The 15,231-nt window shown below is 39.7% G+C and overlaps 1 protein-coding gene across 1 annotated transcript in view; it reads right to left on the bottom strand.

Annotated features, from left to right (window-relative positions):
• Positions 1-15,231, bottom strand: part of LOC121276066 (doublecortin domain-containing protein 2-like) — a 233,006-nt gene that overhangs the window by 186,127 nt on the left and 31,648 nt on the right. Inside the window, exons 3-4 of the mRNA XM_041184006.1 lie at positions 5,507-5,583; positions 2,445-2,576 (exon numbers count right to left, since the gene is read on the bottom strand). Coding sequence (XP_041039940.1) covers positions 2,445-2,576; positions 5,507-5,583 — 209 coding nt within the window. The remainder of the gene's footprint in view (positions 1-2,444; positions 2,577-5,506; positions 5,584-15,231) is intronic.

Genomic DNA, 15,231 nt, shown 5'->3' on the forward strand with positions numbered 1-15,231 from the left:
TGTCACTTTTCTGTGCAGCAGATCCTCCTAATAATGATGCGCCTCTGAACCCTCTGCAGTCACCTCCAAACCACAGCACCAACTAACAAAAGAAAAGCAGGGCTATTGCTGTGGAAATCATTCAATAACAAAAAAAAAGACACTGGCAAATCAACCAATGAAATAAAAAAGGTCTGCCATTTAATGACAGAAATAAATTTCTACTTTGGTATTCCCAGAGCAAAAACCTAAGGTGTACCGTAATGTCAAGTTTGTAAAAATAAGTAATATATTCCCTGCATGATAAGTAATCACCACGTTCGGTTAAAAAAGCTTATTCCTTCTGGTGTAACTGCAAGTAGAAATCATGGCCTAAATTTTCAGCTCGGCGGGTAGGCTTAGTCGGCGGGCCCGGGATCAGCCAGGGAACGAATCATCAACCGCGATCAGCCCCCGACAGTGATTTCACACTGGCTGGCCAATTAATGGCCAGCTAGTGTGAAACGCACACTGAAAAGCTCAGCACTGCTGTGTTGGAGGCGTGAAGAGGGCAAGCAATATCATCAACGTGGGCAAGGGCCAGCGCTGCATCAGGGAGCTGAAGATCTGAAACCGCAAAAAATAAAGGTTTCAAAAGCTGAAAAAATGCGTCAATGCATCATAATCAGTCACCTGCAAATTTGGCTAATGAAAATGCCGACCACAGAAATTTATTTATGTTTCATTTCTTCACGGAAATCTCATCCCATCCATGGATGAGGTTTGATGAAAAATGCAAAGGCTGCCTGATCGATTCGCCCATCCGCCAACTATACAGTTGGACAGGCTAAATAAAATGACAGACAATTGCATCATTAATGGACTTAATTGCCCTCTTAATTATCGGCAGGCGCGCTCCAACTTTTGCGTGTGCCCGCTGACCGAAATATCTTGCGCGATTTCACACCTGATCGAGTTCAGCACACACCCACCCAACCAGTGTAAAATTCAGCCCCATGGGGAGAATTTTCACGTCGGTGTGCAGGGGTGGGCCTGGCATTCTGACGCATAAAATGACGCGCAGTGACATCAGGGGTGCATCTGGATGTCACCACGCGTCATTCAGGTCTTTCGTTCGGCAAACTATGTCAGAGGCCTGTTAAGGCCATTTAAAACCAATGAAACTAATTCTCAACGCTGCCCGTCCAACCTTAAGATTGGCGGGGGACAGGCGAAGAGCCCAAGCGGCTTTCGCGTTTTTCAGGAAACCTCATCCACAGGCGGGATAAGGTTTCCTGAGGGTTTTATGAAATTAATAAACTTTGCTCAATTCATAAACATGTCCCAGTTCATGTGACACTGTCACAAGGGGAAATGTGTAAATAATTTTTAACTTTCTTTATTAAAAATTTTCAATAGGTTCTTCATCTCCCTGAGGTAGCTCCATGCCTCAGGGAGATTTCTGCACTCTTTCGCGCATGCTACCGGTCATGCATCACGCTGGGTGGCCTTAATTGGCTCACCCACATAAAATGGCAGCGCACGGCTCTGCACCCACCTGTGCCCACTCTCGACTGGCCCGCCCGACAAGGAGAAAATTCTTCCCTTTTTTTTGCACTGGGGCGGAATGCACTTCACAAATCAATGGAACACAAATTGGGCTTAAACTAAGGTCCTGTCATTTTAATCCCACTTGCAACATATATTTATATTCCTTATTGATTTAGAGTCGATCAAATATAGCAAAACTAAATTTAAAGATGTAAAAAAATTGCTGTCATGGCTTCCACTGCTGGCTACTTGCTGAATTTTCACCTAATGTATCTCCAATTGATCGCTACACTGCTGCCATTTCTGTTAGAAATCCTCTTGGTTTTTGCTTGGTGAACACCACTCATTTGGGGGTAATTTTAACTTTCATGCTGATGATAAACTGGCAATAGCAATCCCTTTTACATCTCGCCTGATTTTCATTTCAATCAGCTTCAGTGTAAAATAGGCGGCCAGCTCATTCGACAATAATAGTGAATTACCCCCATTAGGGTACAATGGTGTTTAACAGAAGACAACATCCAATAGACTTCGATAGAAATAAAAATTCTGAGGGACGTGAAACAGGCTGCAGATTCACAATCACTCACTTTACACTATAGTATAGTCAAGATCTACCCCAGCCACTCAGTTTGGCTTAAAAATGTGACCTATTCCGATGCATGCAACTTGTAAACATAAGCACTGTACCATTTGTTTAAACAGGTTTGCGATTCTCCTCTCGTGTTGTACACTGCTCACAACATTCACCCTTCATCAACAACTCTGGTAATGACTTCATCACAACTTCCCAACTGAGGTTACAACAATCGAGGCCAAGAATGTCCAATTCTTCAGTCAAACAATACAGTACAAATTCACACGACTAATCAAGCAATCACCTCCCAATAGTCTTAACGTCAGTGCATGCAATTATTATTCCGTTTAAAACTTACTTTCTTACAGCTCCAGTTCTAAGGTTTACTTTCTCTGTAATGCTAGAAAGGACCTGTTCCCACTGGCCCAGTATTCTCTTCGGAATCAGTAATCGGATTGCTGGACTTAGGGGGTCTCCATTTGTGAACACACTGTAATTAAAAGCGAAATGTGTAACAATGAAAACAGATAGTCAGAACATTTAAGCAGAAGGAAAAAATACTTTGTGTTACACCCTAACACTACATCATTTATGGCTAACTTTGATGTCTCCGGTACCCAAAATTTAGTGTTCTTTTCACTGAAGGATTACTATTGGCTCCGATCACAAACTTTCTTTGCTGCATGTTCGAAGATATAGCAAGGTGTCATCTTAGGCTAGATATTTCCTTGTAAGCAGAGTAGGCTGTTTCGAGCTCAGAAAATCCAAAAGTACAGTCTTCCCCAAACTAAGGCCAAAATTTCCCAGCCCCTCTTTGGCAAGGCCGGTGAGCCATTGCAATCGCCATCACATTGGCAGGGCCAGAAGATCCCATTGGCGTGAGGGGCTGGAAAATTGCAGGCTAAGGTTTTTTTTTTATAGGTTTCCTGCGTACAGCCAGTCTGATTGTCTGCAGAAAGAAATCATACCATCCCATAAACGCTAGATTTTCCTGTCCATACGTCTCTGCAATATGAAGGACGATATTATGCAATTGCTTACAAATTCGGCTGAGGGAATTTGCAATGGGAGCGGCGGATTTGTTCATTTGGTAAACCCTTGGTTGTACGTGGTCAACGGGTTGGAAAAACAAAGTCCTATTGAAAAGAGGCAGTGACCTGGTAAACAGAGTGGAACTTAGCTGCTCACTGATCATTGTGTATTATGTGATCCGAAATAGAATCCTACTTGTTTATACAATGTGTACACCCCAATCGAAGTTTTTAATGGATGAAGTTAAATGCAGAACATATGCGTAGATTTGTTTAACATCAGCGCCATTTCATTGCAGCAGTGGTGGTAATGTGGGGCAAAGTCATTAGAGTATCATAAAAAAAAGGATAAAAACAATCACATTCAGTTTTAGAGGTGTATAAGGGGGGGATTTTATGTTCTCAGGCTGGTTAAAGTTGCAACTTCTAGTGAAATAAATGGAATTATTCAGAACATGGGTAATTTCACCACATTAGCGAAAACACCAGAGCGGCTCCGAAGATAAAAAGTATGGAAATGGTAGGTCTGTGTCCAACGCACATTGAAGCTTAAAAAAAAAGTAACTTTTGTGATTTTTCCCTCACGGAGATAATGATGTGGGGGTAACACGGATCCAAAACTTCTTCCGCTCTACCCCACCATTTTTATCTTTCACAAGGTTCTCACCTTTACATATGCGCTCCATTCAGATTGCTCCTTGAAAGCAATTAATGTCTGGGCATCCAGAGTTAGAATTAAAACCAAGTTTGATGTGTAATACTAGACTGTTATTTGAAGAGGAAGAATATGCAGGGTTATGGGAAGAAGGAGGGAGAATGGCACTAGGTGAATTAATCATTCGAGAACCAGTGCGGACACAACGGGCCAAATGGCCTCCATCTGTATTGTAACAACTCCGTAAACCTGACTCCAAGCAGATACTCTTCCATTCACTGTTGCCCAAATCTAATAATGATTTATACTTCTTCCAGTTTCTAACAGGGTGATTGCAGTCAAATCAAGCACTGCATATAACAGGCAGCTGATCTGATATCAGCCATTTTATACTGCCACCAGAGATGAATTTCTACTCTAATATGCCCAAGTAAACTCTCAATTCAAAGTAATTTACTTCAAATTATTTGTTCAAATTCAAATTTCAAATGACACCTTTATTGTTTACGTTACCTCATTTAAACTACTGGATAACTCAAGTTTTAAGTGCATAATAACCAAATTTACTGGAATTGGGAAACAATATGGAGTTTTCAACTGAGCTTTGCCAACATTGTTAGGGAGAAGGTAATGGGTCATTCGTCAAAGCCCACGCATTGCAAGCATCTACCTTTGACTTGAAAGTAAAAATAGCGATGGTGATTGACCTTTCACTGTGTTAACCTATTTATTTCCTCTGCTCCAACTGTGCCCTAATAAGGATGAGTAAACCATTCAGCCCCGTGTGTCTGTTACACCATTCAATTAGATCATGGTTCATCTGTATCTCAACTCAATCTACCCAGCTTGGTCCCAATTCCCTTAATACTTTGCCTAACAAAAATCTACTAACCACTATTGAAATTTTCAACTGATCCAGCCTCAAAAGCTTTTTAGGGGAAAGAGTTTTCCAGATTTTCATTATCCTTCCTAAGAAGAATTGCCTTCCTTTCACACCCCTGAATGGCTTAGCTTTAATTTTAATAATAAGCCCTTTTGGTCTGGACTCACCAGAGAGAATAATTTCTCTCTACCCAAGCTATCAAACCATTTGAATCATCTTAAGCATCTCTAATCAGATCAGCCCTTAACTTCTATGCACAAGAGAATATAAACCTAATTTAATGCAACCTGACCTCATAGTTTAACCATTTTAGTTCAGCTTTCCATGCAGTGCTTTTTCAGACTAATGAACTAAACTTCTCATCAAAAATATATATTAAAAAATCACAGAGGCACACTCTCCACTTGGAGGCAGTGTGGTACTGAAGTCACCATAACACTCCAATTGTTCCCTGGGTTTGATGTTGGAATTCAACATTTGGATAAATTCAGCCTTCAGATTTAGGGTCATCAAAAAGTTTTGATCCAACCAGGATGGAAGGACTAGGTAGGAAAGGCACCAAGGACTCCAAAGCAGCACTTAACATAAAGGAGTGCATGCCACTCAAAGCACTATCCAAACCCCAAATAGTTCAAAACTGCCTAGTAACCAGATTTCTGCAAACAAATTTAACTTGTAGCAATTCAGATCTGGATGTCAAATTCAGTGTTCATCTTTATCTAATGCTACAAACTACAATACAGTAAAAAATCAGATTTGTTTCAGCACAGTCAATCCATGCAGCATGATAAATTTATGCAGTATCATTCAGACAAAATATACACATCCAAAACAGTCTCTTCTTTACTCACCAAATAATGCATGGCTCCTGAGCATGCTTTCGAAATCTTGCTGATGCTATTATCCGGCTGTGAGCAACTGGCTTGATCTGAATGAAGAAGACATGGATATCATCTGTCACATTGGTGAGACTCAGGACTTTCATCTGAAATCTAAGACCTTTACAGTTTTGTCATTTATTCCCTGCAGCTATAAATTGCTGTAAAACGTGTCAAAATGTGATTTAATCTTTGAAACCTTCTGTCTTTTAAACAGTATTTGTATATTAAACAGATGATATGTTAGCAATACAATCTATATGCAGCCGAGACCTAAATGCTCCATTCTCCATTAATATTCTATGTACCTTTCCACCATAATTGCAGCAATCACTGGGGTGGAAAAGAGCACTTTACTGCCAGAGCACGTAGAATGCGAATTACAAAACTAAAGGTAACCAAGCAACAGCTGTGTGCGCATGGACACAAGTCTAAGAATGAATAATTGAGGGAAGAATTAGTGTGTACTATATGTATGAACAGAGGGTTTACAATTCTATAATATATAACCAATTCAAAAGTTTCTCTCACTTTCTCCTAACAAGCATGTGGGCTTAGAAATTTGGATGGTGTGGGGGTGTGGGTATGGAAAGTACCCTAATAGTGAGGCCCAAGACACTTCTGACATTGAATCTTGGCCTCATTTTCATGAAACGGGCAAGCTGCAAAGAGGTGGCAGCTCACTTGATGAAGAGTAGTTGGAGATAGGACTGCTTGCTGCAGCCCAAAGTTAAGTGACAAAGGGGTCAACCGAAAAGGAAAGGTAATAGAAAACAGGTAACAGGTCATATGTAAGTCTGGTTCTAAGGCAGCTTTAGAATAAAATAATCATTTAGTGGGGGCCTCAACAGGTGTTGGACCTTTTGCATATGTAAATATGGGATCACCTGTTTCAGGCATAGGCACTGCACAACGATTTTTTGCCCTGTACCTCAATGGCAGGCAGTGCACTTCTAAAGCATAATGAGCAAGCCCTTTCTACCCGACTTATTGGACATTTTGTAGGACACTTAACAGGCGAATCTCTAAGGTAAGAGAAACAAAATCATGCCATTTAGTTCTGCAATCAAATGACCGAGAGCAGTCAATGAGTTCTCAAAGATGTCACATGATTAACATTAATTTACTGCCATCACAATTACTTTGTTATGATCTATAAACCACTCGAGATTGCCAAATTAAATTACCCCCATACTTACAAATTTTTTGAAAGCAAAAAGCACTTGAATCAAAAGTTTTATTTACAGGGCTCCATTTAATTAGCCAATTACAGTGGAGTGGACACATTGTAATAAAATCAGCCAAAGGACACAATCTGTATTGAATCAGCTGTTTATATTGCCAACATCAAAAAAATTCTCCCTTAAATTCATGGTGGGAGGCTATTCCATCAATGCCAGCTATCCTCTATCACCTTTCTCATTTGGTCTTTTTGAATCAATGACTCTTGGTCAATTAAATGAACAAAGTTAATGCTACTAGATATAGGCTGAAGCCAGGATTTCTCATGCCCTCTGGCATCCGGCGTGTTCAGCGGCATGAGCAAACAATATAGCGTGATCGGTTTCATGACGGCATGAAACCAGTTCGCAATTGTTCGCTCAGCCCACCAATGGTGGGCCGCGTTTCCCATATCAAATGTCAGGAACCTCATTGTAATACATCAGCATATCATTATAAGGCCAGCCTGCCAGACTCACTCCCCCCACCACCGCCCCCACCAACTCAAGTTTCCACCGATGTATTTCACAACAGCACATAAGCAGCGTGCACCTAACGGGCTGCACTTCGCTCGGGACTTCAAGGTTTGTTTGCCTACCTTGCTTCGGTCAGCACTCGCAGTCATCAGCACCAGGCTTCACAGACAGCACCACATCACTTTTAGGGAGGCTCATGGGCAGTTCTCTACCTACCAGATCAACCATATGTGGGTGGCTTTTCAATGGCTGCAGGACAAGGTCTTGCTTGACGAAGGGGGAGAAGTGTCTTCAGGCAAGGGAAGAGGCTGCAGGGCGAGGGCTGTACTGGGGAAGGATGGTATCCCAGGGTGTGTGTGGGGGCACACGTTGATCTGTGCAAGTGGCCTCAAGATGGTGAGGGCTGAGGAGGCAGTCTCCAGAGGAGATGAGGCTAGATGGACATGTGAGGGTATGTGTGTGAGAATGGGTGGTGATGTCCCTTGAGCTGGCAGTGAGAGAGATCCCAATGAATGTGTAATGGGCTTGAGTGTGAGAGTTTAGAGTGATGAAATGGTTGACATACCCTGGCTGCATGGATGAAATCATTTATCCTCTATCTGCATTGGATAGCCAACCTTTTCTGTGCAGCAGTGATATATATGCTGTTTTCCCTCCGACAGCGGCAGACGCTCCAGTGCAGTGCAGGTTGTGGGGGGGAGTGGGATCAGTACAACGGGCTTGGCTTTATAACAATATGCTGATATATTGCAATGAAGTTCCTGACATCCAATGGCGAGGCCTTCAATGGGCCGAGTGGACGATCACAAACTGGTTTCACGACGTTACGAAACCGATTTTTTGGCCTTCTCACCATACTGTCCACTCACGCCACCAAACACAACACACCCAACACCAACAGGCATGGAAAATCCCGGCTCTAGTTTAACTCAACAAAGAAAACAAATTTCCCATAAACAGTGTTAAAATAGTATGGTGCAGTAAGTAGAAGGGGGAAAAAAAAAACTTGCATTTATCAGCAGCTTGAGTTTTCAACTAAGCTGAACACAGACCTCTGGAAATAAGGTATATACCAAAATGAAGTCAATTTATTTTTTACATGAAAAATCATGTTACCTATATGACAGCATGTCATATTTTCTATTGGACGCATACGTCTATGTCAGAACTCTGCGCTGGGATTTAATTTTGAATGCAGGTTCTTAGACCATTTCCTGTCAGATGAAGAGATTCAAAGTAAAAGGCTACAGCTAGCTTGCATTGGTGTGCAGAATTTGCAATGGAGTTTTATGAGCAGCAGCACAGGAGACCATTCATGCAGTTCATTCAAACAACCCGGTGTTTTTAGGCTCCACCACCCACAAATGGAAAATTGAAAACAACGCGCTTAATAACTCATTTCTATGACAACAGTAATTGTAGATCATTTGTTTCTGCATTAGTTAGGAAGCCTAAAAATAAAGCTTAAAAAGGATAACATTTTCTGAAGTTAGTACTTATTTAAGGAGTTATTTACATCATAATACATGTGACAAATGAAACTTTAAACAATCTAACATTTCCTGTTGTAAATTTGGAGACAAAACTATGTTTACCAGCCAACTTTAAGCAAGTACACAGAGAGCCAGAGACACAACTGAGGAAAATAAAAATCAATTACTGTGGAAAATCACAGTAAGTCTTAATTCTTCTAAATATTACAAAATATAAAGTTTAAATTGTATTCGTCAGCTATGGCTCAGTGGTAGCACTCTCACCAGAGTCTGAAGATTGGAGGTTAAAGTCCCACTCTAGAGGCTTGAGCACATAACTTAGGCAGATAATACTGGTGCAGTACTGAGACAGTGATGCAGTGTTTAAGATGCCATCTTTTGGATATGACATTAAACCAAGACCTTCTCTGCCCTCACAGGTAAATGTAAAAAATCCCATTGCACTATTTCAAAGAAAAGCAGTGAAATTCTCCCCAGTGCACTCAACCAGCAGATGGTGAAATTTGAATTCATAAAAGTCTGGAATTAAAAATACTGATGATGATCACGAAGCCATTACTGATTGTCGTAAAAACCCATCTGGTTCATTAATGTCCTTTACGCAAGGAAATCTGCACCTTTACCTAGTCTGGCACACGTGACTCCAGACCCACAGCAATGTAGTTGACTCTTAGATGCCCTACGAACAAGGGCAATTAGGGATGGGCAATAAATGCTGGCCTAGCCAGCAATGCCCACATCCCATGAGTGAATAAAAAAAATAAACACAGGGATTAAAATGTCACAAAGATTGGTCAGGTTATTACACTGTAATAGACATATCAATCAAAAAAAGCTTGCACTCCCCTTCAAGCAATGTAATCATTGCTTGCTGAGCTAAGTGGATCAGTCATTCCTGGAGCTTAGCCAAACATTCATACTGAGGTCATCTGGAATAAACAAATGCCTGCTTCAGATATCTACTACAATAATTGTGGGAGATTTCAATCTTCATATAGATTGGATGAATCAAATTGGCAAATGTAGCCTGAAGGATGAGTTTACAGAGTGCATTCGGGACAGTTTTTAGGGCAACATGTTCTGAAACTAACCAGGGAACAGGTTATTTTAGACTGGTAATGTGTAATGAGAAAGGATTAATTACTTCAAACTAGAGGATGCTTGAGATAAGAGTGATCATAACATGACAGAATTTTACATTCAGTTTGAGGATGAGAAATTTGATTCTGAAACTAGTGTCTTAAATTAAAATAAAGGCAATTACAACCTTTAGCCAAGAATGGGAAAATAGGTTAAAATAATATGATGATAGGGAAGAAATGACAAACATTTAAGGAGATATTTCATAACTCTGAACAAAAAATATATTCCATTGGGAAAGAAAGATGCTATAAGAAGCATGTGCAGCCTTAACTAGCTAAGGAAGTTAAGGATTACCATTACACAAATTGAAAGAAAAGGATGTACAATGCTGCTAAGACTATGAGTAGCCAGAAGATTAGGAAAATTTTGGAAACCAGCAACAGATTATTGAAAATAATAAGTGAGAAATTGGAACTTGAGAGGAACTAGCAAGAAATATGATAACAGAAAGTAAAAACTTTTACAAGTATATAAAAAGAAAGAGAATAGCTGAAGAAGGCATTGGTTCCTTAGAGGGTGAGACTGAGGAATTAATAATGGGAAACAAGGAAATGGCAGAGAATTTGAACAAATGTTTTGTATCTGTCTTCATGATAGAACTCACAAAAAGCATCCCAGGAATACTTAAAAAAAAAGGAACAGAGGAGCTTAAAACAATCAAGATCACTGGAGAAAAAGCGCCAGGAAAACTAATGGACAAAAGGCTGACAATCCTCTGCACTGATGGCCTGCATCCTCGAGTCTTAAAGGAAGTGGCTGCAGACACATTGGATGCATTGGTTGTAATGTTTTAAAATTCCCTAGATTCCTGAAAGATCCCAGCAGATCGGAAAACCATAAATGTAACACCACTATTCAAAAAGGGAGGGAGACAGAAAGCAGGAAACTATAGGCCAGTTAGTCAAACATCTGTCATTGGGAAAATGCTAGAATCTGTTATTAAGGAGGTATTAGCAGGGCATTTAGAAAATCATAATACAATCAGGCACAGTCAACATGATCTTGTGAACAGGAAATTACATTTGGCAGAAAGAGCTCTTTGAGGATGTAATAGGCAGGGTGGATAAAGGGGAACCAGTAGATGTAATGTATTTGAACTTCCAAAAGGCATTTGATCAGGTGGCACATAAAAGATTATTGCACAAGATAAAAGCTCATGGTGTTGGGGGTGATGTATTAGCATGGATAGAGGATTGGTTACCTAACAGGAAACAGAGTTGGAATAAGTGACTCATTTTCAGGTTGGCAAACTGCAACTAACAGAGATCAATGCTGGGACCTCTACTATATACAATCTATATTAATGATTTGAATAAAGAGACAGACTGCACTACAGCCAGATTTACAGATGATGCAAAGATAGGTAGGAAAGCAAGTTATGAGGAGGATAAAGGAGTTTAGAAAAGGTAAGTGGGCAAAATTTTGGCAGATGGGGTATAATATGGGAAAACAAGAGGTTATCCACTTTGACAGGAAGAACAGATAAGCAGAATATTATTCAAATGGAGTCCGACTGCAGAATGCTGCAGTACACTGAGATCTGAATGTCCCTGAACATGAATCAACAAGTACCATAACAAGTTATTAGGAAAGCAAATGGAATCTTGGCCTTTATTGCAAGGGGGATGGAGTATAAATAGAGAAGTCTTGCTACGGGTGAACAGGGCGTTGGGGAGACCGTACCGTTTTGGTCTCCTTATTTAAGGAGGTATATAGTTGCATTGGAAGCTGTTCAGAGAAGGTTCACTAAGCTGATTCTGTGAGAAAACGTTGAGCAGGTTGGGCCTATACTCATTGGAGTTTAGAAGAATGAGAGGTGATCTTATTGAAACATATAAGATTCTAAGGAGGAGTGACAAGTAGATGCTGGGAGGGCGTTTCTTCTTATCGGGGAATCTAGAATAAGGGGCAACAGTTTAAAAATAAGATGTCTCCCATTTAAGATGAAGATGACGGTCATTAGTCTTTGGAATTCTCTTCTACAGAGAGCAGTGGAGGTTCAGTCAGTGAATTTATTTAAGGCTTAGTTAGACAGATTTTAATCAACAAGGGAGTTAAGGTTATAGGGGACAGGTGGAAAACTGGAGTTAAGGATACAATCAGCCATGATATTATCAAATGACAAAACAGGCTCAATGGGCTAAATGGCCTAATCCTATTTTTTCTTCTGATCTTATTTTATGTTATGTTGATACAGTTGCCAGACGGCCTCATTATAAATGCTCAGTTGAGCTCCAGGAATGACTAATCCATTTAATTCAGCAGACAATACTTACACAGTCTGAAGAAGAGTGCAAACTTTGTTTGATAGAATTTCTATTGCCTATGTAATAACCTGATCTTTCTTTGATGTGTCTTTTTTGATGTCTGTCTGTTTATTTACACAAGATTAAGAGATCAAAAGTGGATAAAAGCATTTTAAAATTGATACTGTGAATGGCTGTGATTGATTGACAGCTTTATGAGAAGATAAGTGAGGTAATATGTTTCAAAGAGGAATGTTGAATAGCTGCTTTTTTTGGTTGCTGACTTGCATCTAGAGTTTCCCCATGATTCATGCCTCCTCTGAGAGACCTTGAATCACATCTACTAATGGAATGGGCCTAACTCCATCAAAATTGCAGGGATGTTTGAAATGCCCATCCATCAATGGAGCTGGCATGGCTGGAGTGCTGCTATCCATACTCTTATCCTGAGCTAGCAAAAATTGCCAAAAATAGGATTCGGGATGGGAATTTCAGAATTGGATTGCATCTGCCAGCCGTTTTAAAGGTTTCCTGACTCAGCAGAAGCATAAGCCAAAGTCTTGCTGTAAACATATAGAAAACTTTAATAACATTGAGCACCATTGTGGAGATATTTGGTAATGAAAGAGAGATGCAAATTCATTTAATCCTTTCTTATGTTTTAAATATTTATTGGCATTCCATAGAAAAAGCAAACACTCTAAAACAGATGGGGAAATCAAAATAATGAGATGCTTCCCTATGTTTTTTTCATAGAGAATAGTGGATTTGTCGAACAAGCTGCCAACTCATGCAGCGAGTGCTGATTCATTGATTTCCTTTAAGCAAGAACTAGGTCTGTTTCTTGCTGAAACAGCGAACACCTTGTAGGCACCATATAACATTAAATCATCGCCAGAGGGGTCTCCTGAACTGATTCTGATCATTTAACGAGGTCAGAGAGGAATTTAAGATTTGGTTTAAAGATTTTTAAATCCAATTTTTCACCTCTCCTAAGAGATTACATGTCTTCTGAGTTGGGTGAAGAGTGTATTGTGAAGCGTTCGACATCATAATTATATGATACAGGCTGGACAGGCCCGTAGATCTTTTATAATAAGAACAGAAGGTGCTGGAAAAACTCAGCAGGTCTAGCAGCATCTGTGGAGAGCGAAGCAATTAACATTGGCTCCTATAAGACACTTGTTCAGAACTGATCTTTTCCTGTCTGCCATTTTTCATTTATTATCTCGCCCCTACATCCATCCTCCTCTCCCATATAACCTTTGAGCTCACCGTGACCAATACCACAAGATAACTGCTAGTAATGATAATTACGCAGAACAGATAGCAAAATGTAAACAACAGGACATATTTAATCCATGACAGGTTAATACTTCATATCTGTGATCAGATTTTTTTTAAATTTCAAAGAGCTTGCCAAATCAATCATTTTATCAGCGCAGTTGGAGGCATAATTGAGTGTAATTCAGTCTGGGAGTAAATTCTGTAATGGCAGGGATGTGGTTCAGAGATCACAGTTTTTTTTATTAATCTTTAACCATTGATTCAGCAGAAGGATGCTGACTAGGTTTTTTTTAAATAGATTAGGAATCTTTGAAATGTTACAGTTTCACAGACTGATTGCTATTCTTAAAAAAGTCAACAAGATTTACAGCAAACAGACTCAAAATGTAGCAAGAGCATTCAAAGGATCTTAAAAAAAATGAAACCTCAGGGGGGTACTTAGCCATAAACTGAAAAATGCATAATATCTGTTTAACAGAGCTAATAAACCATGTACTAATGTCATAATTCATACAGGGCAGCAATTTGTAATTCGTAAATATCTCTAAATGTCTAAAGGGACTAATAATCATTAGATTCACGAATTGTTAATACTATTAGTGCCAAAACTCCAATAGCCAGGCGGTGAAAGATAGAGCACTAAAGTCAAATCTTTATTCACCTGTTAGCTTTTACTTGCAGACATACACACTGTATACAGTGCAACTCCTCTTTCAACTTGCTTCTATATATATAAGCATAGCTTAGTTATCAATTAATATCCTTCATCTGAATGCAATTAACACCCAAGTGATATATAATTAACAATTAATATTAAATCTATTCTTCAATAAATCAAACATAGATTATTGGTTCAATTTCCAAGGAGCCTACAGTATAATGGGCAAAATTATCATCCTTGTATTTGGTCAGCATATGGTAAGAGATAATCTCAAACCACACCACCAACCCCTACAAAATAAGAGCCACAAGTATTTTTGGTTTGAGAAGGGCGTTATCATAATTGCAGTTACTAGCCAGCAAAATGTTTATAATTCTGATAGCCCAATTTCATGCTAATGTGTTAAAAGAACCATTTACTCACATGTAGTTTCCTTTGATGGATGGGGGGCTGATGAGGCATGTGGTGGGGCACCGAGGCAGACTAAATAGGCTTGGACTCCAGGTGATGCCAAATTAGCCGGTCTCAGCAAGAGATAGCAAGCTGCAGGATGCTGCAATTAGCTTCATCATTCGACCAGGGTAGAGATTTTAAAAAGCCAGTTAGCGTTCTTGGTCTTTAAAAAAAAAAGAGGTGGATCAAGGAAGCTTGGCCAGTAAGCCCAGAATATATGTATTAAAAGTTGTCTCTTCTTGGGAGGATAAAGAAATATCCAAATTGGATTATAGTATGTCAAGAGGGAGTCAGCATGGAATTAAGGGAGGGAGGTCTTGATTAGCAAATTTACTTGAGTTCTTTATTGAAATGACAGCTGGAACTTCTGTGGAACTGCTATACTTAGATTTTCAGCAAGGCTTTTGCCATTGTACTGCATGGGGTAGGAAAACATAGGAGATAAACTCCTGAGGTAGACTGAAAACCAGCTGAAGCAGAGGAAGCAGAGCATTGTATGGATCAGTGCTCAGCACAGTGCTGCTTACAGTGCACACAAATAATAAAAGCAAAAAACTGCAGATGCTGGAAACCCCTTTTCTATTTTTCCTTAGTTCTGTTGAAGAGTCATGCGGACTCAAAACATTAACTGTGCTCCTCTCCACAGATGCTGCCAGACCTGCTGAGTTTTCTCAGGTATTTTTGTTTTACACAAATGATTTGCCACTTTAGAATAATA

This window comes from Carcharodon carcharias, chromosome 3 (assembly GCF_017639515.1).
Source record: "Carcharodon carcharias isolate sCarCar2 chromosome 3, sCarCar2.pri, whole genome shotgun sequence".
Classification (NCBI taxonomy): Eukaryota; Metazoa; Chordata; class Chondrichthyes; order Lamniformes; family Lamnidae; genus Carcharodon; species Carcharodon carcharias.